At 37.4% G+C, this 25,788-nt stretch overlaps 2 protein-coding genes and 1 non-coding gene across 9 annotated transcripts in view; 2 read left to right on the plus strand and 1 right to left on the minus strand.

Moving 5' to 3' along the window:
- Window positions 1-16,693, plus strand: part of LOC110790555 (putative hydrolase C777.06c) — a 39,916-nt gene extending 23,223 nt beyond the window's left edge. For 2 of the 5 annotated variants that reach the window (XM_056828017.1, XM_021995331.2), the window contains 2 exons: window positions 10,760-10,822; window positions 11,052-11,339. In XM_056828017.1, coding sequence (XP_056683995.1) covers window positions 10,760-10,789 — 30 coding nt within the window. In that variant the 3' untranslated portion in view covers window positions 10,790-10,822; window positions 11,052-11,339. The other 3 variants (XM_056828018.1, XM_056828016.1, XM_056828015.1) reach the window with 3 other exon arrangements.
- Window positions 6,946-7,052, plus strand: LOC130462351 (small nucleolar RNA R71). Its single transcript, XR_008922446.1, has one exon. It is a non-coding gene; the product is annotated as a small nucleolar RNA R71 (small nucleolar RNA).
- Window positions 11,068-15,804, minus strand: LOC110790553 (putative F-box/LRR-repeat protein 23). Of its 3 annotated transcripts, none has more exons than XM_056828013.1 (3): window positions 15,302-15,804; window positions 11,991-12,584; window positions 11,068-11,201 (listed from the first exon to the last, which is right to left on the minus strand). In XM_056828013.1, exons 1-2 carry the CDS (start codon window positions 15,637-15,639, stop codon window positions 11,993-11,995), a joined length of 930 nt encoding a protein of 309 aa, XP_056683991.1. In that variant the 5' UTR covers window positions 15,640-15,804; the 3' UTR covers window positions 11,068-11,201; window positions 11,991-11,992. The 3 variants fall into 3 exon arrangements, with proteins under 3 accessions (XP_056683991.1, XP_021851022.1, XP_021851021.1); XM_021995330.2 differs by lacking the exon at window positions 11,068-11,201 and adding an exon at window positions 11,607-11,790 and having other exon boundaries at window positions 15,302-15,803; XM_021995329.2 differs by lacking the exon at window positions 11,068-11,201 and adding an exon at window positions 11,607-11,803 and having other exon boundaries at window positions 15,302-15,803.
- Window positions 16,694-25,788: the final 9,095 nt, after the last annotated feature.

Genomic DNA, 25,788 nt, shown 5'->3' on the forward strand with positions numbered 1-25,788 from the left:
AAGAGGAAGTGAAGAAAGAAAGAGGAATCCGTGGGTTATCCCGATCGGGCGGTTTGCGACCCTTTTCTTCTGATCCGTGCGCGCCCGGTCCGGATTGGGCGATTTGCGAATGCCTCTTTTCTTGACTTTCTCTTGCCCAGAATTCTTCCTTGACTTTTCATGAACTTTTCCTCAACCGCCCGATCGGGCAAAATAATTTCGCCCCATCGGGCAAACCACTCGCCTTCAGCGCCCGATCGGGCAGACCATCGCCCGACTCGGGCATTTCACTCGCCAGACCGCCCGATCGGGCATGCTGCGCCCGATCGGGCACAGAGAAGCTGCATTAAATTCATCCGTGCGCGCCCGATCGGGCGCACCTCGCCCGATTCGGATCGGGCGGTTTGCAGCATGCTTGGCCTTGTACGTAATTTCACTTTCTTGAAATTGGAGCTTTAGGCCTGCATATTATTAAACACCCAAACAGCGTAATGCCCTCTTCTCGCCTCACTAACACCAAAAACAATACTTAAACACACTTAGGTATGGGAAATACTAACTAAACACTCAAAAATAGAATCAAAAATCAAACTTATACTACTAAAGCGATAAAATACGGGTTGCCTCCCGCAAAGCGCTGGTTTATTTCTAGGTCCCGCTCGACCGTGTTACCTTAGATATGCTGTCTATGAGGCGGAGGGGTTGAGGTGATGGACCTCAACCACTCCTACAGTAGCCCCATCATGGTACAACTTCAGACGTTGCCCGTTGACCTTGAATCGTTCACCATTCTCATTCTCTACTTCAACAGACCCAAACTTGCTTACCATAGTCACGGTGAACGGCCCAGACCACCTAGACTTAAGTTTTCCAGGAAATAACTTAAGCCTAGAGTTAAAAAGTAGAACCTTGTTGCCCACCGCGAACTCTCTATGCAAAATGTGATTGTCGTGCCACTTCTTGGTCTTTTCCTTATAAATCCGGGCACTATCATAGGCTTGTAGTCGGAATTCATCGAGCTCACCCAATTGAAGTAACCGCTTCTCACCGGCTAGCTTTGCATCCATGTTGAGCTGTTTGATTGCCCAATAAGCCTTGTACTCCATTTCTACTGGTAAGTGACATGCCTTGCCATACACCAGCCGATACGGGGAGGTACCAATAGGTGTCTTAAAGGCGGTTATGTATGCCCATAGAGTATCATCTAGCTTATCGCTCCAATCCTTCCTAGACTTCGCCACCACTTTCTCAAGGATAGATTTGATCTCTCGGTTGGAGACCTCAACTTGACCACTCGTCTGAGGGTGGTAGGCTAGCCCAGTGCGGTGATAAACCCCATACTTGCGCAGGAGCGCATCCAGATGCTTCTCATGGAAGTGTGACCCTCCATCACTGATCAAAGCGCGCGGAACCCCAAATCTAGGAAAAATGATCTTCTTGAACAGGGAGATGACCGTCTTAGCATCGTTAGTAGGTGAGGCAACGGCTTCCACCCACTTTGACACATAATCTACAGCAATAAGGATATACAAGTTACCCTTGGACGATGGGAATGGTCCCATGTAATCAATTCCCCACAGATCGAAAATCTCAACCTCAAGGATCCCGTTCTGTGGCATCTCATACCTCCTCGAAATAGTGTCGGCCCTCTGGCACGCATCACAAGCCATAATAAAAGCCTGTGCATCCTTGAACATAGTAGGCCAGTAAAAACCACATTGTGACAACTTAGCGTTTGTTTTAGACGGTCCATGGTGACCACCATAAGGTGAAGAATGACACCTACTGATAACACCTTGAACTTCCCATTCTGGAATACAACGCTTGTACAACCCTTCAGCAGTCTCACGAAACAAATAAGGGTCGTCCCAAAAGTAAAACCGGACATCATGTAGGAATTTCTTCTTCTGTTGATATGTAAGATCGGCCGGAAGAATTCTCCCCACAATGTAGTTAGCAAAATCTGCGAACCATGGTGACTGACTGGCAAGTGCAAGTAAATGATCATCCGGAAATGAATCATCAATCGGTGTAGATCCCTTACCATCGCCGTACCTCAATCTAGACAAGTGATCTGCAACTACATTCTCAGCCCCTTTCTTGTCGCGGATCTCTAGATCAAACTCCTGTAGCAGTAGTATCCATCGAATAAGCCTAGGCTTGGCTTCCTTCTTAGAGAGAAGATACTTAAGGGCCGCATGGTCAGTATAGACTATCACCTTGGATCCAATCAGATAGGTGCGGAATTTATCCAAGGCATAGACTATAGCTAGAAGCTCCTTCTCAGTAGTGGCATAATTAACTTGAGCTTCATCTAAGGTCTTACTTGCATAATAGATGGCATGTAAAACCTTCTCCTTTCTCTGACCCAAAACTGCCCCAACTGCATAATCACTTGCATCACACATTATCTCAAACGGAAGATCCCATTCGGGAGAACGAATGATGGGAGCCGAAATCAATGCCTGTTTAATCCTGTCAAAGGCCTCAAGACAAGCATCAGTAAACACAAACGGGGCATCCTTGAGGAGGAGCTGGGTAAGTGGTTTAACAATTTTAGAAAAATCCTTGATAAAGCGGCGATAAAACCCCGCATGACCAAGACTTCTAACACCCTTCACATTAACTGGAGGGGGTAATTGTTCAATCACTTGGACCTTAGCTCGATCCACCTGAATGCCCTTATCAGATATCAAATGTCCCAAAATCACCCCCTCAGTAACCATGAAATGACACTTTTTCCAGTTCAAGACTAAATTACACTCTTCACATCTTTTCAAGACTTTAGTCAGATTTAGCAAACAAGAATCAAAAGAAGTACCATAGACGCTAAAATCATCCATGAACACTTCCATGATAGACTCAATAAAATCAGAAAAGATACTCATCAAGCAACGTTGGAAAGTAGCAGGTGCATTACATAGACCAAAAGGCATCCTACGATATGCAAAGGTGAAGGTGGTCTTTTCCTGGTCGTCTGGATGTATGGGAATTTGAAAGAAACCAGAATAACCATCCAGATAACAGAAAAACTTGTGACAGGCTAGCCTTTCTAACATTTGATCAATGAAGGGAAGGGGAAAATGGTCCTTTTTAGTAGCAACATTAAGACGCCTATAATCAATGCACATGCGCCAACCTGTGACTACCCTAGTTGGTATCAACTCATTTTTTTCATTTCTCACCACAGTTGTCCCCCCTTTCTTAGGCACTACCTGAACAGGACTCACCCACTTAGAATCAGACACAGCATACACAATACCCGCATCAAGCAATTTCATAACTTCAGCTTTTACAACATCTTGCATGACAGGGTTCAAACGACGCTGGGGTTGGATGCATGGTTTATGATTTTCATCTAGATGTATCCTATGCATACAAAAGTCAGGGCTAATACCCTTTAAATCATCAATACTGTACCCCAATGGCCTTTTTGTGCCTTTTCAACACAATAAGAAGTGGGGATAACTGGTCTGCAACAAGTGCAGTACTGACGATCACAGGGCAAAGTTGTTCATCATCTAAAAACGCATATTTAAGGTTAGCAGGAAGAGGCTTAAGTTCGGGTTTCTTTACCTCTTTAACAGAACAAACCGGCCGAACTAACCTCTTCTGGTTGGTGCTCTCCGGCTCAGATTCTCCACCATTAAGAGCCAACTCCAGAGCATCCACTTCAGCACTCCAAGAACTGTTATCAACTGCAGAAGACTCACAACAAAGCATTGCCTCCAAGGGATCTCTTTCGAGAACTTGGGAGACGTTATCACGAGTAATAAAATCAACTACATCTATACGATAACATTGTTCCTCCTCTAGCATGGGACTTTTTAAGGCACTATTCAGATTAAAAGTTACCTTATCATCCCCAACAGACAAAGTCAATTTCCCGCTTTTCACATCAATGACTGCCCCCGCCGTGTGAAGGAAGGGTCTACCTAAGATTATGGGAATTTGAGAATCCTCCTGCATGTCTAGTACTACAAAGTCTACAGGTATATAGAATTTACCTACTCTAACAGGGACGTCTTCTAAAACACCTAAGGGGTATTTGACAGAACGGTCGGCCATTTGTAGAGTGATATTAGTAACCTTAAGCTCACCCATATTCAGTTTAGTACAGACAGACAAAGGCATGACAGACACACTAGCACCTAAATCACATAAAGCCTTATCAATAAATACAGTGCCAATGTTACATGGGATGGAAAAACTCCCGGGGTCTTTAAGTTTAGGTGGAGACTTATTTTGCAAATAAGAACTACATTACTCAGTGAAAGCTACAGTCTCTACCTCAAAAAAAGCACGTTTCCTGGTCAAAATATCTTTCATGAATTTAGCATAAGCAGGAACCTGTAAAATTAATTCAGTAAAAGGAACCGTTACCTGCAAATTTTTGACCACTTCCAAGAATCTGCCAAACTGCTTGTCTAGCTTATTCTTGAGTTGTCGGTTTGGGAAGGGGAGTGCAATAGGTGGTACTTGAATATCCGCCCCCTTCTTAACCTCAGTTGTAGCCTCATTATCATTGACTACCTTTTCAGCTTCCTTTTCATCCATAACTATCTTCGGGATTTCCTCACTGACCAGATCACTAGCAGACACCCCGGAATCAACCTCAACCGGCATAGAAGGACCATCATAATCCCTACCACTCCTCAATGTAATTGCATTAGCAGTCTCCCTATTTTCGGATTGTGAAGGAAATTGGCCTGGTGGCCTCCCTGCAATAGTAGTAGCCATATGTGCCAACTGTGTATCAATGATCTTGTTGTGAGCAGTAAGAGCATCGATCTTTGCATCCTTTTCACTTAGAGATTTTTGCATTTGTAGCATCATGTTTCTCATCTCTACTAGCATAGGGTCAGGCTGTGTGGTTTGAGGTGGTGGTGGTGGAGGCGATGTGTGTTGTCTAGGGAACCCAAGTGGTCCACTAGACTGTTGGTTGTAGTTGTTTCGTGGTTGGTAGGATTGTTGATGTGGGGGTTGGTATGGTTGTTGTGGTGGATGTTGGACTTGGTGAGGGTTCTGGATATTGTTGCTCCTGTAGGATAGTAGAGGGTTGTTTTTGTAGCCCTCATTGTAAGAGTTGGAGAATGGGTTATTTTGTTTGTAGGATTGAAATGCGTGACATTGTTCGACATAGCTCCTACATTTCGGTGCATAATGACCAGACATTCCACAACTTTCACAAACAGTAGCAGGTTGGGCACTCATAGCAGCTACACTAGCAGGTTGGGTAGGTTGAGCATTGGCTACTTGCATATTATTGAAGGAAATAATGCCCTTGGTCCAAGTATGCATTCTATGTTAAGTCTAATAAATGCGGTTCAGTATTAATTAACAAGTTAATAATTCAGTGAGATCAAGTGAGCTGAATGTCTAGCTAGAGGCCGCTTCAGTTCAAGTGGAATTAATGATATTAATCCACAGCTTACTCTTGACTGAACCCGTAGGGTCACACAAATAGTACGTAAACGGATCAAGTATTTAATGGCATTAGATACTCCATCTATGGATATTCGGAATCAACGGATCTTGGTTTCAGTGGGAGCTGAGATCGTCACAGGCAAGAAATGAATACTCCGGAAACGATGATATTGCCGGAAACGGAAATATGGATCGTATCGGAAATATAAATATTATCCAAGTCGTAGATGTTGCCGGAAACGGAAACATGGTACGTATCGGAAAATATTATCGGAAATAGAAATATTGCCAGAATCGGAAATATTGCCGGAAACGGAAATATTGTCAGAATCGGAAATATTATCGGAATCGGAAAATAATTCCGGAAACGGAAATATTAAATATTTGTTCGAAGCGGAAATTAATTCCGGAATCGAAAATATTAAATATTATTCGTATCGGAAATATATTCCGGAATCGGGAATTTAATCGGAAGCGTATCGTACGAATGAGCATCGGACGAGGCCTGCCGGACGAGGGCCCAGCACGAAGCCAGGCCATCGCCCAGCAAGCCAAGCGCGCCACACGAACAGCCAAGGCCACGCCAGGCCCAGCGCAAGGCCAGGCCCAGCAGGCCGTGGCAGCGCGCACAGCGCGCGCAGCTACAAGCAGTGGGATGCGAGCATTGCTGCAGCTCGCGTGGGCTTGTAGCTCGCGTGGACCGTGCGGCCGTGTGGGCTGTGCGCGGGCATGGCCTGTACGCTTGCGGGTCATGCTCGCGTAAGTGTTTGTGTTCGCATACGAAACCTAAAACGTGCAGAGTTCGGTTAATGATTAAATTCCTAATTCTATTTGATAAATTAATTAAATAAGAGTTTTATTATAATTCTAATTTAATTAATTCGTATCCTAATAGGATTCCAATTCTCTTTCCATACCCCTATAAATATGTGGCCTGGGTTCACAATTTATAACGAGTTTTCAAGTATTCAAAGTGAGTTTTTGAGAGAAAAATTCAGTCACACATCTTGCTCAAAAGTGCCGAATATTCTAGTACCTTAAGGGCGATTCTAGTTGGTCAATCTTAAGGCGGATCCGGACGTACTGTGGACTATCTACGGAGGGACGACACTTGGAGTCCTAAAGACTTGTTCTTGTTCGGTTCGGGCGCAGCTAGGGAAGGCACGCAACAAAGAGTATGCATCTAAATTATGCTATATGATTATGTGTAAATAATATGTATTCCTGGCTTAATGGTTGTTTCCGCATGATTTATGTAATGTCATATGTATCATAACCTAACAATTATCAAACTTATAGTGTAAAGCAGTCAATTGGGCAGTTAATTGTTCAATAGAATTTAAATCATGCTTACCACCCCTATTAGATAGACCTCTAGGATTTCCATACTGGGCATTGTGAATGGCTATCTCCTCAATCACCTCCATAGCTCTAGGCACCTCAAGTTGCATGAACCTCCCACTGGCAGCCGAATCTAACAAACATCTAGACTCATTGCCCATACCATCATAAAACTGCTGAATCAAGAACCAATCTTCCAAACCATGGTGCGGGCATTCTCTTTGCAAATCCTTGAATCTCTCCCAAACCTCGAACAAACTCTCATCCGCTTGTTGTGAGATACCTAATATCTGACCCCTTAGACGAGCCGTTTTCTCAGGTGGAAAATATTTAACATAAAAAGCAAGAGCCAAGGACTCCCAGTTAGTGATTTTCAAAGCCGCCCGATTCAACCCATTAATCCATAGTTTAGCTTTCCCACTCAAAGAGAACGGGAATAGTATCTCCATAGTCTGCTCCGGAGTCAATCCCTTTTGCTTGATGGTGGAACAATATTGGATAAAGGTCTGAATGTGAAGATTCGGATCTTCACCTGGTTCCCCACCGTACTGGCGTCTCTCGATCATGTTAATCAATGCAGGCTCAATCTTGAAGGTCTCAGCTGCAATAGAAGGCATGATCGCCTTTGGTAGCACGGACAGACTTGGCTTAGAATAGTCTGTAAGCCGTGGGGTAGGTGGCGGTAGCAGATTTTCGTCACCCATCTCTATCTCTGAAACTGAATCTGTATCTGAAGGAAAAAGATCGCCAATATTATGATCAGAATCAGAGTAATTCCCACACCGTGCAATGAAAGTTTTTCGTCTACGAAAGGTTCTTTCGGGCTCAGGATCGAATGGAGTAAGATTACTAGTACCTACTGTCCTGGGCATAGACAAAGACTACAAAACAATGTGAGATCCGGTCTCAAGGAACGTGAGTTCCTTGAGTAGTAACAAACAATAATCTAGGATAAGCAATCAACAACAGAAAATAAAACCGTTTTCCCGGCAACGGCGCCAAATTTTGACAGGCTAAAGTCGTATCACCTAATCAAAAATAACCTAAGGTCCACTAGCTAGGTAGCAAGGGAAGTCAGGATCGAATCCACAGGGAAACAGGCGTTCTTTCTACTATCAATTGATTAATCTAGACTATTGTGAATAAGAGTTGGTTGGTGATTTTTGTATGCTAAAACTACGAACGATAATTAAACAAGAATGAATCAATATATTAAGGAATCTAGGGCATAGGTTCGCCAACAAATAATAATCCAGGACATTGAACAATCACGATAATCAACAAGGTAATTAATTAGACTAGCATGCTCTCTCAAGTCGATACTAATCATAGACTTAGAATTAACGGGCTCTCGCTACGTATTAATCTAATTCCACCTATTGACACAAGCCTAAACATCAAATTGCATCTCTCGAATCTTAATTTGATATTGCATAACTACCACAATTAAACCTGCGCAAATCTAATTGTATAGTGAAATAAATCGATCAATAGGAATCAATTACAATGCCAACAGTCATAATCATTCAATCATCCCTTCATATTATTCATGGATCCCCAACCCTAGAAATTAAACTACTCAAGCATGTTGACAATAAACAAAGCAATAATCATAATTGAAAGCATTATTAAAGCAACACAATGAATTAAAATAAGAAACAATACCTATTTGAAGAACAAAGGGAAGTGAAAGCTTGAATTTTTATTGAGAATTAAACTAAGTGTTTTTGCATAAATTAGAGAGAAAACTAGGCTAAGGAAAATAATACTAAGGTTCAATACTAGAAAATAAGGTGTCCTCTAAAAATAATTAAAGCTTGTTTATATAGTTTGCCAAAATAAAGCCTAAAAAACGGAAAGTAAATGCGCGAAAAACTGCTGGAGGTTGGCGTCGCCCGATCGGGCATCGCTTCGCCCGATCGGGCGATCCACTCGATAGTTGGCCCGATCGGGCCAAAATCCGCCCGATCGGGCGGTTTGTGAACTCTCCATATAGGCTTCCGGATGACCGCCCGATCCGGATCGGGCGAGCTGCGCCCGATCGGGCGCGCATTGATGAGTCAAATTTGCTTCAAATCCGCCCGATGGTTGCATTTCGCCCTCAGCTCCCAGGGCGATTTGCAATCTTCAATATAACTCGCCCATATCACTGAATCTAACTCTCGGGGTTCAACCATAAGCATCCAAGGCTCCCGAAAGTCGACGATGGAGGTCCCGAACTTCCTCGGGCTCATATAGTGGCCTAGATCAACATGAAACGGGTCTAAAAAGACCAATTTCTCATAATCAAACCTGAAACTCAAGGCACACTCAATAACACACATTAGTACTAGAAACGGCTCCTAATAGCACGTTTGACACATAAAAAGTACTAAGGGACGGGGGTGAAACACTATATAAAATGCACATATCAGCGACCTTAGGCGTGGGATGCTCCGGCCACCAGCAAGCCGCCTCGGGATGGCGACGAAGTTAGGGTTTTAGGTTGGAGTTTTAGAGAGAAGGGAGAGGTTTTAATTTAAGAGAGAGAAGGGATTGATGATTTTGGGTGTTTTTTTTAGCATTTTATTGCCTTAATTATCTGTTGTTATTTCATTAGTTGTCTTTCCTAGTATTGTTGTCACCATTAGTAGATTTCATGCATGCACTATAAATGTGTTTATTTTTGAAAGTTATCAAAAAAGAATATACTACAAGAAGGGGACTTTATTTTAGACTCCGTTTGGTAGGACGTAAAACATTTTTCGGGAAAACAGTTTTCCTTTATTTTCAATTTTACATTGTTTGGTTTGCGAAGGAGTGTAAAACCATTTTCCTTAGGAGTAAAATTGTTCTCCCAATGATGGAAAACCATTTTCCCTTCAAAATGAAGGGAAAACTGTTTTCCTTCCTTTTGCCTTATCTCTCTTGTACACTCTTCTCACTACTGGCTTACTTTCCTTTTCATTTTCCTTTTGTTTCTTCATTTTTCTTACATGGAACCAAACAATGAAAAACTAATTTTGGAATTGTGTTTTTCATTGTAAATTGTTTTCCATGGAAATCATTTTACACTGAAAATGTTTTATATCCAACCAAACAGGGCCTTAGTTACTTTATACACACAAAAAAAATAACTTTATACTTAAAAAAACCATCTGAAATGACACATATCACTTAATGATGCAAATTTTTCCCGTCAAAAGTATTTTTCCAAAAGTATAAATTTTATTTTCTATTCTTTTAACGTTTTATGTATGTTTTGGATTTAGTCAAATCGGTATATTAAATAATGGAAAATCTATTTACTCAATATTTATGTCAAATTTGCATATATTAAGCATATAAAACATGTACTCCATAATACATATTTAGTATGACGAAAATTGCATATTACTACGTATATGATTAGTATGTTCAATATTTATTAATTACAGAGTATGTAATGACTTTAGAGAGAGAATTGTTCAACAAAATATTTTATTAAAAATTGATCAAATAATAATTTTATAATATTTATGCATACACATTTTATGCAATTTAGTAAGAGATGTTTTAGAGGGATCCCCATATTTTCCTCTAGTAAGCAAATAAATATAATCTAGGTAGTACTTTCTATAAGAGATATGCATAAAAAAAATTCCTCAAATTTAGTGCAAAATTGAGAATTAAGGTTGGCCCAGTGGTTAGAGGTTCTCCTTACACCCCGTGATAGGGGTTCAATTCTTAACTCTTGTCAAAGGAATCCTCATATTTCCTCTCTCATTGTAACAGATGTTTCATCTTATCTTTAAATAGTGCAAAATACACAACTCACAAAGATTTGAAAAGTATAATTAAATAATTTATACGGAGTATTCACTTAAAAAAAAAAAAAACTAAATAATTTATATTGCTCTTTTGGCTCATCCGCACTAAAAACAAATCATTTATATTTCATTTAATTTATACGAAGTATTTCTTTTAATTTAATCAGTTTTAGGAAAGAAATTGTTATACCCATTTAGTCGTTTACACTTCCATTTTGTTTTAGGGAAAGGATACCAGTCCAACTAGCTCATGATGGCCTAAGAATTCCAATAAATTTATGATTCAGGTAAGAAGTTCCTTTGGCCATATTTGCAAAATACTATCTCCATTTGTGAAATTTGTTAAAATTTTATGTTTTAGTCCATTTCTGAAAGAAATACTTCATCCGTTAGCTTTTAGTTGTAATATTTAGTGTTCATCCCAATTTGTGCAATATGAGTGGATAGAAACTAAATTACATTCGTACCCATTAGGGGGAAAAGTAAAATATTGAATGTGAAAAAGTGATATTTTAGGTCATTACACAATTACAATGGGAAAGACGAGTAATCAAAGGAGAAAGTAGATTGGGTTTGAAGAGTCACCATTGTTGTCCAAGCAGCACGAGATGAGGATCACGAAAACTACGAGAAGGTTATTAAAGGTTTACAACTCTTGAGATAAACCTGAAATGGAACAAAGATCAATACCTTTTTTTTCCCTTTAGTGTGCTTTTAATTTCTTTTTTATATAAAAATAAAATAATGATGCACACTATATTTCCCTGCATACATTGTCACAATATTATTCCTTTAGCCCTTAAATCTTTTACCCTGCATTCACACAAAATGAAATCCAATGCGTAAATCAAAGTAAACATCACAAAACCTAATACACTAGTAGGGAGGGTGAATGTGTTGTTTTGATTAAAGTGCACAGGTTTCTGTTAAATCATCGTCAAATACAGTTGAGTTGGGAGCGTCGTAGCGGCATTCTGTGAGGTGTTTCAAAACACATCACAGGGGCAATTTGGTCAATAACATGTATCATTCATTAAGAAATAGAGTACCATTTTGTTAAACGGAGTACCATTTCGTTAAAAAGAGTACCATTTCATTAAAAACAGAGTACCATTCCGATTAAAACATGTACCATTTCAGTAACTTTTTTTGTTGTTATGTTTTTACAAATACATAACCGTTATGGATTTTGACTTCCTCCAGTTGATAACGCTCTCTTTACATAGAAGCACAATCCTTGGATATAATATTCACACTGCAAGCAAAAACTAGCAATTAAACATCTGTTACAGTCAGTGATGGAGTCGATGTGATAAACGAAGCTTGAAAAGAAAAAAAGAGCAAATAGTTGAATCACCAACTCACTACAACAAACTTACAATCAACCATGCGAAAGCAAATGATAGTCAAGTCATGCATGCTTTTGAATTGAGAATTTGGCTTAAGAATACACACCATCAATCGTAATCCGGATAGTAGGAGGGGTGGTCATCATCATCTGAGAATTCATAATGGTCATCATCAGACACATAGTCCATGTCATCGTACTCATCTGCATACATTTCATCAAAATCACTATCATAATCTGTAGTAAGATAATTGTAGTCGTCAGTGGAATCATTGGGGCGACGCAAATCCTTGATCTGTTCACAACATCTCTTTGCTAAATTCCCAACAAGATTCAAGTGGAAACATGCGCGCAGGTCAAGAGACTTAAGATGAGAACAATTATCAAGAATTGCTTTCAGACCATCGTTTGTCATGCTATTTCCAATCAGCTGAAGGTGTCGCAATTCAGGCATGCTTACTGCAATTGCCAACGCCTCATCATCACATGCCAATGTTGGGTTTTTAGATCCTTGCTCATTCAATTTGAATGTTTTCAGGAAGGTGCAACGATGAATGATATTTATGATTTGCTCTGCTGAGAACGGGCTTAGAGTAAGCTCAAGCTCCTCCAGTAAAGGAAGTTTTTCAAACGCATCAATCAGTGCATCAGCCGATATAGTATAGCAACATGCAAGGCGAAGGAGTTTAAGATGACTTGATCTGCACCCCATATATAACGCTCAATATATATCAAATTGTTCCATATTCTTAAAAAGCTGAAATGTGCTTAATCACATGCATCGTAAGATAAGACATAAACTGGCCTGTGACTCAAATTTGAATTAGGTTCTACAAACAAATTGTAATTAGTTAACCAACCTGAGTCATGTGGCTGGTATATTTCAAAGCAATCCTAACCACGTAACAAACATTCTCTTTCAAGAATGCAAAACATAGTAATAGCAAAGCAGTTTCCATCCTACTCAAGATCGGAGATACCTTCCCTAATACGAGTGAAGATGTTGTTCATGATCTATTCACGCCACAACCAAAATGCAAAACGTTGATAAATTAAGAAGGAAAGGCTGATATAACTAAAAGAAACCACACTAAAGGAGAGACATCAATTAAATAATAGAGTAAAGAATAGACGCGGAGTTTCTCATAAGAATGTACCATTGTAGCCTACACACAAAAGATACCATGACAGTGACCAAATTGCCACTGATATATTTTTCACAGACCAAATTGCCAATCTACACATACCATCTCTGAAGGGGGGAAAGTTCACAGAGCACAGTTGGTAAAACCTTATTCATGACAACTCCAAATGATATTCAGTATTGCACTTAAACAAACATTCAAAAGTATACATCATTGAAGATTACTTGTCCCCCCTCCCTGTAGACTGCAGTATCTCTTTTCTTTGTAGGTGTTTGTCAGGAACTTCATTCAATTTGCAAGGCATTACCTCAGGGTACAAATTTTATTGCCATAATCAGCATATTTATTGACCTCAAGGGAGTGTTTGCTTTGGTGTAAAATGTTTTCCTAAAAATCATGTTTCCATTTTCAATTATATTCCGTTTTTGTTTTGGCAAGGGATGGAAAATAACTCTCTCAAGAGTAGAAAACATTTTCCATTTGAAAGGAAAGGAAACCACTTTTCCATCCTTCCTCCTTACCACCCTCTCATTTCTTTCCATCAATCCTCACCCATATACACCCTTTTTCTATGATTTTTCTTGTATGGAACCAAACAAAGGAAAACTAGTATGAAATTGTGTTTTTTGTTTGGAAAAGTGTTTTCCATGTAAAATCATTTTCACTGAAAATGTTTTCCTCCAAACGAAACGCATCCTGGATGGAAAAAATAGCAGAAACAAGAAAACAGCTGAAGATGATTATGAGACTTAGAGCCTTACGGACAACTAATAAGACAATAAGAGTTAAAAACAAATAAAATAAAAGAGAATAACATGGGTTATTATTTTTCCTTCCTTTTAGAATAAGTTAATATAGCCAACCATGTGAGGACAAACATAGTTCAGAGAAAGGAAGTGAACAAGATTAGGAAGTTATAAGGGAAGGCCGGAAGGGGGAACAGAGAATCAAAGAATCCTTTCTCATTTCAAACCATAATATAAGTGAAGGGATTTGCACTATTCCGCAGTAAGTAAAAAACACTGTGCAGAAGAAGGGCTCTACAAATTAGCATATGTAAGTCCTGCTTTTGCACAAAAGCAAAATTTATAACATCCTTACAGGAGCAAAGATTTTGAACCCATCGATTCTCCTAACCCAAAAAGGGAATCAGGAGATTTGCAAGCCTCAAAACGAGTAGTGCACACATTTAGGCTCCGTTTAGTTTGTTGTAAATGTTTTTATGGAAAACGATTTCCCCGTTCCAATAATTTTACATTGTTTGGTTTGAGAAGGATGAAAAACAATTTTCCATAACTCCCCAAAAGTAGAAAAAGCTTTTCCATTTGAGATAAAGGGAAACCATTTTTTCTCCATACCTCCCCCTTCCTTCTTCCCATCAATCTTTTCTCATCTTCTCCCATTTCCTTTTTCTATTAATTTTGTTGTGACGAACCGAACAAAGGAAAACTAATTTGGAACTATGTTTTTGCAAGGAAAATATTTTTCATGGAAAATCATTTTTCACTCAAAACATTTTACGATAAACCAAACGGGACAAGAACGAATCATGCTAAGCAGAAAAACAACTCCATAAAGCTACCAGAAGCGAAGATTCTTTCTTTTCGCTCTACTTAAACCAGCAGTCTTAAACTCATAATTCCTCATCATACCAAGAAAACAAAACCGTGTGATTTATGCAATCAACATTCTATACCAAGAAACAAATTCATTATAGAGTAGAAGAGCACCAAATTTGTTGCGTTCATTGCCAAACTAACCATAGAAATTTAATTTGCCAAAAAAACCATAGAAATTTGAATTCATTGCCTATCACACAAAACACTCAAAAATCAACAGCAACTAACTTCCGTACAACATAAGCTTAACTCACAAATCAAACTACCGAATCCCCAATCAGAAGAAAAAAAAAAACTGAAAAAAATACATCAGACCAGTTACAAATTAACAACGCAATTGAAAGCACATCAAACTCTCATCAAATTTAATCCCCAAAAACACAATTAACAACACAATTGAAATAACATCAGACCAGTTACAAATTAAACAACACAATTGAAAGAACATCAAACTCTTATAAAATGTAATCCCCAAAAACTCATTTCATAAAATCAAAACCCTAAAACATTGAAACATCCAAAATTAACAACATCGTTTTTTCATGAACATGAGGAACAACAGAAAATAACAATCATCCATCAATTACAGAAACCCCCAAATATTAAACAACAGAAGGATAACATTTGCAAAAATGACGAAGATATAAAACATACCGCTGTGCAATGTAGGAGAAGATTTCATTGGAGCCAAAACCCTCAATACTAAGATTAATCAAACCACCAGAACTTCGATCAACAGCACTGCACAGCATACTCTGGTATTTTCCCGACAATTCAGGCTCATCCAAGTTGAGCATGACAATGGAACGCCACATTGATGGATCTTTGCAGAGATTGTACCACAATTTACAAACAAATTGAGCAGTTTCAAGGATTTCAACGGCCTCCAATTTCATGAGAATCATCAGCGTGACATCGCGGGGAAGTTCTAGCCAGTTTCGAGGTTCTTCCATGGGAGGAGGAATTGGGAAAAGGGATTGCATTGACGCCATAACTACTAGTTCTTCACACTCACTTTAAATCCTCTCCTATTTCTCTCTCGTCCCTGGTGCTCGCTTGGTTAAACCGAGTAGCTGAACGGTGGCAGAGCGCAATAGGCGTTAATACCTTATACTTGGACAATGCGTTATTGTGATTTATAGAGTACTGTTTGTCGTTTTCTTTTTACATGGCAAGAATAGGACCATTTAGACTCCATTTGGTTCAATATCTATCTATCTATATACTCTACTAAAACAGGGCACTCAGTCTGAGCTGATAAGTGTACTTGTGTAATAATTTTTATCATTTAAAAAAAAAACTAAATTGTTAATATTATTTACATAACAGCAACTTTTCGGTAAGACGGCCTTACGGGCGCGTGTAGGAAAGACCAGATGAGATAAACACGCGCGCGTGGCCTCACGCGCGGTTTAAATAGAGTTTTTTTCTCTCTCCTCTCATTTTCTGCAAAAGCGTCTCTAAACTCTCTGGCTTTCGGTCTCTCTCCTCCAAAGCTCTCTGCCTCTCTCTCTCCTCCAAAAATCGGACACGCCGTCGACTCGTCGGTCACCTCCTTGCCGCCGCCTTCTCCTTTCTTCTCGCCGCCGTTGCAAGTTGTGTGAATCTCCTGTAGATCGAAGAGATGATGCGCCATGAAACACGGTGAGCTCCGACCACATTTTTGTAGGCGACAGGGAGGAGATTTTTCTCCTCCACCATGATCTCCTCCCTTTTCCTGAGTTGAGGCGTCATCTGCTTGTTGGACTTTTCCGCCCCCAGATCTCGCGAGATCCACTTGTTTGACGCCAGAAATCGGCGGTGTTAGGTTGTTCGTGTTGTTGTTGTGGCTTGTTGATTGGGATCTGTATTGTCCCTAACAACGTCACATGCCTTTGAAAGCAACAGAAAGGGGAGAAATAGTGGGTTTGCAGCAAGATATGTTCGTTGAATGTAAATGCTCCAATTGAACCATAAACAGTAGCACTACTTTTTGGTTTCACAGCAATAATAATAGCACTTTTAGTCATTGTCATTAATTGGTATACTGCTAATCATGTACTCTGTCATTGATATTGAAACTTTAGTGCATTTTTCTCCATTTTTTAGTTATAAACTTATAATTAAGTTTGTTTTGAGTTAATATTTACTTTATATTGAGTTAAGATTTACTTTGTTTTAAGTTAAGATTTAAATTGTTTTAGGTTTATCTTAACTAATTAGTCTCAGTGATTAACTAATACGAGGTAGGATTCAGTGCTTAACTATTTATTTCAGTGCTTAACTAAGTAGTTTAATTGTTTAACTAATTTAATTCTATGCTTAACTAATTTAATTTCTTAACTAATTCGTTCAATTTCTTAATTAATAAGTTCCAATGCTTAACTAATTGAATTAATTGTTTCCATTGCTTTAACTAATCCGTTCTATTGCTTTAATTAATTGGTTTCATTGTTTAACTAATTCGTCCAATTTCTTAACTAATTGGTTCCACTGCTTAACTAATTGAATTAATTGGTTCCATTGCGTTAACTAATTCGTTCTATTGCTTACTTAATTTGTTTCATTGCTTAACTAATTGAGTTTTAGGCTTGACTAATTGGTTCAGTTTCTTAACTAATTCGTTCTATTGCTTAACTAATTGAGTTTTAGGCTTAACTAATTGGTTCAGTTTCTTAACTAATTCGTTTCATTGCTTAACTAATTGGTTCAGTTTCTTAACTAATTCGTTCCATAGCTTAACTAATTGAGTTTTAGGCTTAAATAATTAGTTTCATTGCTTAACTAATTGAGTTTTAGGCTTAACTAATTGGTTCAATTTCTTAACTAATTCGTTCCAGTTTCTTAACTAATTCGTTCCATAACTTAACTAATTGGTTCGATTGCTTAACTAATTGAATTTCAGGTTTACCTAATTGGTTTCGTTGCTTAACTAAATCGTTCCATTGTTTAACTAATTGGTTTCATTGTTTAACTAATACGTTACATTACTTGACTAATTAAATTTCATTTTTAACTAATTAGTTCCTTGCTTAACTAATTGGTTTCATTGCATAACTAATTAGTTCCATTGCATAACTAAATGGTTCAATTGTGTAACTAATTGGTTTCAATGATTAACTAATTGAATTTCAAACTTAACTAATTGGTTCAATTGCTTAACTAATTGAATTTCATGCTTAACTAATTGGTTCAATTGCTTAACTAATTGAATTTCATGCTTAACTAATTGGTTTCAATGCTTAACTAATAGGTTACATTACTTGACTAATTAAATTCTAGGTTTAACTAATTAGTTCCAGTGCTTAACTAATTAAATTTCTAACACTTTCTTTATATCTGCTTAACTAATTGGTTTAATTGCTTAACTAATTGGTTCCATTGCTTAACTAATTTGTTCTGTTGTTTTAACTAAACCGTACAATTGTTGAACTAAATGGTTTTATTGCTTAACTAATTGGTTTCATTGCTTAACTAATTGGTTTCATTGCTTAACTAATTGAATATCATAATTAACTAATTGGTTTCATTGCTTAACTAAATGGTTTTATTGCTTAACTAATTGGTTTCATTGCTTAACTAATTGAATATCAGAATTAACTAATTGGTTTCATTGCTTAACTAATTGAATATCAGAATTAACTAATTGGTTCCATTGCTTAACTAATTGGTTCCATTGCTTAACTAATTGGTTTCATTGCTTAACTAATTGAATTTCAGGCTTAACTAATTGGTTTCATTGCTTAACTAATTTGTTTCATTGTTTAACTAAATCGTTCCATTGGTTAACTAATTTGTTTCATTACTTGATTAATTGAATTTCAAATTTAACTAATTAGTTACAGTGCTTAACTAATTGGTTTCACCGCTTCACTAATTAGTTTTATTGCATAACTAATTGGTTCCGTTGCTTAACTAATTGAATTTCAAACTCAATTAATTGATTTCACTGTTTAATTAATTGATTTCATTGCTAAACTAATTGAATTTTTGGCTTAACAAATACTTTCATTATATCTGTAAACTTATTAGTTTAATCGCTTAACTAATTGATCTCAATGCTTAAATAATTTGTTTCAATACTTGACTAATTTGTTCCATTGTTTAAATAATTGAATTTCAGATTCAATGAAATAAATTTACCGAAATCATGACAAAAACTCAGAAAATCCAGAAATTTAATACTCCGTATTAACAAAGAAGAATTTATTCTCAACTAAAACCAAATTATCTCGACTACAACTGAATTATTCTTAAGAAAATATTCTTAACTAAATATAACAAATGTGTACCTAGAATGAATTTATTCTTAACTAAAACCTATTTAATCATGACTAATATAAATGATACAAAATTGTTACAGAATTGGATATGAATTACATTTCTTTGCAATTTTGTCGCCCTGCCCTGTCTTACCCCTCTCCATGCCGCCTAAAAACACCTCAGCAAAGCACGACCAAAGCACCTCCTATGCGTGTGCTCACCACATCACCAACAGCAACACATAACCAACAGCAATTCACAATCGCGTCAACTCTAGCAGCCACCGGAATGACAACCAGCACAGCACGCCTAGTGGCGCAAGCCTAGCGTCACAAGCACACACAAACCTTGCGGGGCTTCTGTGTCATAGCCACCAGAAAACCACCAGTCGGTCCTATTCTTCCATCAATTCAACATAACTAGATCCACCAGCAGTAGCATAGCCAGAGTTCAGAGTTCCTCTGAATTTGGCACCATAACACCTAAAAAACACCGCAATAACATGTCCAATCAATTAATCACATTAAAAAAACAAAATCAATAAAATTAAAATCAGGAGGTTCATCCGACATTGCGAAAAACACCAGAGAAATCAAAAGCAGGAGCTTCATCCAACATGACGGGACACTAGAGAAATCAAAATCAAGAGGTTCACATTGTTTCCCTAACAAAATGGACACAATGTGTAGAAGTTCAACAACATCCAAGTGAGCAATGACCTACGGATTCAAAAATCACAAACACCTGAATCGATCACAGCACCACTAATTCACACGAAATTGCATAAAAGAAATTGCATAGAAATAATAATAAAAAAAAGTAAAAAATAAAAAAACGTAAAAGAACATCATCGATTCACTAAAATTGTAAAATCAACCAATTAATCAACAAATAAATTAAAAAACTAAAACTAAAACCAAAAATCATGAGATGAAGAGTTAACTGAGTACTTTGAGGCTTTTACTTCGGCGACAACTCGCCACCATCGACTACTCCACCGCTGCTCAAACGAATTGGCGACGCCGATATCCTTGGTTCGAACCACCGACCGAACACTGATGACGACAACGTCGGCGACGACCGGTGTTCCTTGTTCTTCTTGTGGAGAGGTGAGGAGTTGATGGCGGCGGCAATTTGAAAAGGCTAGGAGGCTGTGGCCGGTGTTAGGTTTTGGCAAAGAGGCGGACGGAGGATAGAGAACAGCTCCGGTTTGGAGGAGAGAGAAAGGAGGAAGGAGAGAATTCAGGAGAGATACGAATTAGGTTTTGAAATGGATGAAATTTAGGTTTTTATGCGACCCGAAATTAAACTAGACCCGTATCCGTATGTATTGACCCGCGAAAATACCCAAGTATGAGGTGGTCTTTCCTGTAAGACCGCCTTATACAAAAGTTTGTATTTACACAATTAGATACGTTAGAATATATTTCACAATCTAATATAGAATATTCAGATGATATTAAATATAGTTAGCAATCTACTATAAAATATTTAGATGGCAATACAATATAAACTACTATAAAATATTAAAATGTTATGGTTCAACATATAGAATAGGTAAAATTGATGGGAATAAGTTAACCTTTGCCACATTTATTATTATTAAGTCTAACTTTCGATTATATCCGATTAAGTCAACCTTTTATACCCATTTATTTTTATCAAGTTTATACGACCGGTAACCGATATTTTTTTTAATCAACCGGTAACCTCTTAACTTTTACACCTAAAGATATCTATGTGGCGTCATTCTTGACAATTCCCCACCCACCTCATCACTTATTCACTCATACTCATAAATAATTTAACATTTAAAAATAAATGGAATGCAGCAACTGTTGTACTCCATATTCGTTGTTTCCTTGCTCCTCTGTTTCACCACCATAACTGACTTTCACCCACCTTCTTCATCGACGAAATCAGCGAGAGAAAGAGACATCGAATCATAACTAAAAGCAATCAAGCGCAATCAATTCTTCCTCCAAGCAAAATTCGCAGGTGTAAATTAATAACCCTAATTTTTTTTCTTAATTATGAAATTTGGGTTTTTTCCTTGAAAATGAAATTTGGTTAAGTATAGGAATTGTAATCTTATCTTTGGGAACATTTCATTGTTGGTGGGATGAATTATTGCGCATATTTCATAACTTGATTTAGGTTGATTGAATTGAATTAGGCTCAATTAAAAATAGATAACTGAATTCCGATGTAAGGATGGTGAGAATTACAACTAAATCAGACTATTTCACATAAAGTTTTGGATTTGACATATTCATGCCTTTAACCTTTTACTTTTCGTTCTATAATCTATCTATACTAATATATTAAAAGGCGTTGAGAAAAATGTCTATGTGGCACGTAGTACTCTTCCCTTTGCGCCACATCATCCACTCACCAAATGATATGTCATATCATGGACAACCAAAAATCAATATGTACAATGAGGTTCGAACTCTAGACCTCAAATGTGGATGATAACTCTCATTACCATCTTAACCAACAACCATTTGTGGTTTATCTCTTCACATTAATTTATAAATGAATGTTAACATGAAGTTTACAACAACTAAACTTTTATGTGACTTTTTATTTTCTATTGACTATTTTGGAAAAAAATAATAATTAAATAATTAGGACAATTATGAATAAACATGATGTCATAAGTCTCATAAGCATCAACTACAGAAATGCCTTGCATGACTGCATATATCTAATTTTGTGTTTGTTAATTTTGAATCACTTATTTCCACTAGAAAACAAATTATACAAATTGTAAGATGATGCAATTGAAAAATTATTTCTCATGATAAATGACTTAGTGTGTTTGTGTAGTTGACGAACTTGATGAATGCTTTCACTTAGTGGTATATATGTATCTTATCAAATACTTTGCTCAAGAAAAATCTAAAATTTTAACTATTCAATGTAGCAATCGGGACATCGCCCGAGCCACACACTATTTAGTAAAGTAAAGGAAAGGGAGAGAAAAGAAAAGAAGGGAAGAGAAGGGGAGAGAAAAGAAAAGAAGGGAAGAGAAAGGAAAGGAAATTAAATACTTTCTTCGTTCCGGAAATATCGCACCATTTATTTTTTACACTATTCACACTACGACTTTGGCCATTTTTTGTGATTTGTACGTAAGAAAATTTTAGTCGTATGGAGTCTTGTTAGATTCGCATAGATATATATTTTCTAAATTTAATTTTTTAATAATTTTTACTCACATACGATTTGGTATATTAAGAGTCAAAGTAATGATTAAATGGGTAAAAGTCAACCATGGTGCGATATTTCCGGAACGGAGGAAGTATATTTTCTCATGTTTGGTATTATGAAAGGAAATGATAGGAATTCCATGTTTGGTACGGAGTACAACATTAGTAAAGGAAGGGGAATGAAGGAAAGGGAAAACATGGGTTTAGAATTTAATATTTTGTTTGAAAAGATTTTAATTTTTTTCTTTCCTTCTAAATTCCTCCAATTTTGGGAGGAAAGGAAAATGAAACTTTTATAAAGGGAGCTTTCTTTTCAATTCACTTCTTTTTCTTTCATTTCCCTTATAATTTTGGAAAATTTGTAATTATTAATCCAACCTTTGCCCGGTTTTCTTTAATTAAGCCTACCTATGCGATATTTCTAAATAATCCATCCTTTATGACCCAACTACTATTATTAAGCCTGAATGACCGGTTACCTGCTACAAAGTCAAGGAAAATTTGTAATTATTAATCCAGCCTTTGCCCGATTTTCTTTAATTAAGCCTACCTATGCGATATTTCTAAATAATCCATCCTTTATGACCCAACTACTATTATTAAGCCTGGATGACCGGTTACCTGCTACAAAGTCAACGTTAAAAACGTTGACAACCTAAAGTTGTTTTCCCTCCTAAAATATTGGACACGTCATCATCACTTGCTACCTAAACAAGGATTTCATTTTTTTTTCTTCAAAAAACCCTTAACCCTACTCTTCTCTGTACCGTGTTTCAATTCCTCTCTCCTCCATTACTGCTGCTTCAACCACAATTGTACTGGTTCATGACATCATCAACGATTTTCTTGTGGAAATAGGTGACTTCATCCACGCGCATTCAAATTTCGTCTCTAAAATCGTACAATTGAAGGTGAACTTACGAGCCTTAGCGTTTTTGTTCCTTTTTTGGTAAATTTTGAATTTTGGGCTTCCTTGATGGTCAGTTCGTAAAAACCCGAGCTGTTGCAATAATATAGTTTTTTTATGTTGTGGGATGTTGGTTATTGTGGTCTTGTTGAAAATTTAGAAAGAAAAAAAATCTTTAATTTGAAGAAGATCCAGATCCAACATGCAATTGCTTTACCCCAGCCATAACAATTGCTGATTATTTTTGATGAACTTCGAATGGAGAGGTTTGAGGGATCGGCAATGGTGGAGAAGAGGTAGAAGAGAAATAATGGAGAGGCAGGGGCAGATCTATAGTTTAAACTGGGTAGACAAATGTCTACCCAGCTTTTTAATTGAAAAATCAATTTCATAGGCTGAGTTTAAAAAAAGAAAAAAAACACAAATTTGTTCATTGTAGGAGTCGAACCCATGACCAAAGGTGGCAATATCATAACTAGATTTCCTTGCTAACCACCCTAGTCTCTTACTTTTATGTTTCTATGTTGCAAATTAAATATATAAACTTTATTTTTAGTTCGCCAAGTATTTAAAATTGCAGTTTTCTTTTTCTTTTTTCGGGGATGACACGTCATATTCTCATCTGATTTTTAATTTCTACTTTGTATATTTTTAAAGTTTTGTTGTTATTTGATTATATAACACGGAGTACTCCGATCTGAAGGAAATAGTGCCCTTGGTCCAAGTATGCATTCAATGTTAAGTCTAATAAATGCGGTTCAGTATTAATTAAACAAGTTAATAATTCAGTGAGATCAAGTGAGCTGAATGCCTAGCTAGAGGTCGCTTCAGTTCAAGTGGAATTAATGATATTAATCCACAGCTTACTCTTGACTGAACCCGTAGGGTCACACAAATAGTACGTAAACGGATCAAGTATTTAATGGCATTAAATACTCTATCTATGGATATTCGGAATCGACGGATCTTGGTTTCAGTGGGAGCTGAGATCGTCACAAGCAAGAAATGAATACTCCGGAAATGATGATATTGCCGGAAACGGAAATATGCATCGTATCGGAAATATAAATATTATCCAAGTCGTAGATGTTGCCGGAAACGGAAACATGGTACGTATCGGAAAATATTGATGGAAATGGAAATATTGCCGGAATCGGAAATATTGCCGGAAACAGAAATATTGTCTGAATCGGAAATATTATCGGAATTGGAAAATAATTCCGGAAACGGAAATATTAAATATTTGTTCGAAACGGAAATCAATTCCGGAATCGGAAATATTAAATATTGTTCGTATCGGAAATGAATTCCTGAATCGGGAAATTAATCGGAAGCGTATCGTACGAATTAGCATCGGACGAGGCCTGCCAGACGAAGGCCCAGCACGAAGCCGGGCCATCGCCCAGCAAGCCAGCGCGCCACAAACGCACCAGCCAAGGCTGCGCCAGGCCCACCGCAAGGCAGGCCCAGCGCGCGCCAAGGCTGCGGCAGCGTGTGGGCCTCGTGGCAATGGGCTGCGAGCTCGCGGGCTGCGCGCGCGCGCATGGCGCCCCTCGTGGGCTGCTGTGCGTGCGTGTGTGTGTTTGTGTGCTATACGAATCCTAAAGCTATCAGGTTTCGACATATGATTAAATTCCTAAACCTAAAAGGATGAATTAATTAAATAAGAGTTCTATTAGGATTCTAGTTTAATTAATTCGTATCCTAATAGGATTCCAGTTCCTTTTCCATACCTCTATAAATAGGTGCCTAGGGTCATAATTTATAGATACAATTGAAGTATTCTAAAGGTAAGATTTTGAAGAAAAATCAGCCATAACACTTGCACCTAATAGCCGAAATTCCTAAGCTACCTTAAGGGCGATTCTAGTTGGTCAAGCTTAAGGCGGACCCGGACGTGCTGTGGACTATCTACAGAGGGGCGACATTTGGAGTCCTAAAGACTTGTTCTTGTTCGGTTCGGGCGCAGCTAGGGAGGGCACGCAACAAAGTGTATGCATCTAAACTATGCTAAATGATTATGTGTAAATAATATGCTTTCCTGGCTTTATGGTTTTTCCGCATGATTTATGTTTTGTCATATGAATCATAACCTATCAGTGGTATCACGAGCCTCTTATTATTTTCATAATCTAAATTGCATAAACATGGTTAAATATTACAAATTTCCAAGGAATTAAAAGGGGTGATTAATTTTCGTAATTGTTAATTAATTGCAAATTGCGTTTATTTAATTATATGTACGCAGTTTTTCGGCAGTTTCTTCGTTACTCATCCAAATCGAGTGATTTTTGTGTCAATTCCGCATGTAAAAGGCATTCTAAATTTTTTCGGCCGAACCCCGAATTCCCAAATTCGAAGCCTAACTATGACTTTTCGGAGGTTTTAGTTTTTCGAATGCAAAAGTTTGTAAATTTAAGATGTTAAATTAAATATTTGCGATTCTTGTTGATAAATCTTGAATCTTTGATTGACCTACTGTATATGTTTAACAAGTTTGAATGCCTAGCCTTGTTAATTATGCAATCTAATTTGTAATTGTGATTAATTTGTTGAAATTCGAATAATTTAGAATTGATTTGATTTTCATAATTAATTAATAATTTAATTAGATACCTATGATTAAAAACCACTATAAAAATTGTTAATTTGTGTTAAATTTTAAATTTTTATGACCTAGATTAGAATCCATGATTAATCGGAAATTAATTGATTAATAAATTTTCGATTTTTCGCCCTAAAATTATGAAATTAATATGTTTTATTAATTTGTCATA

The sequence above is a fragment of the Spinacia oleracea genome, chromosome 5 (assembly GCF_020520425.1).
Source record: "Spinacia oleracea cultivar Varoflay chromosome 5, BTI_SOV_V1, whole genome shotgun sequence".
NCBI classification, from domain to species: Eukaryota; Viridiplantae; Streptophyta; class Magnoliopsida; order Caryophyllales; family Amaranthaceae; genus Spinacia; species Spinacia oleracea.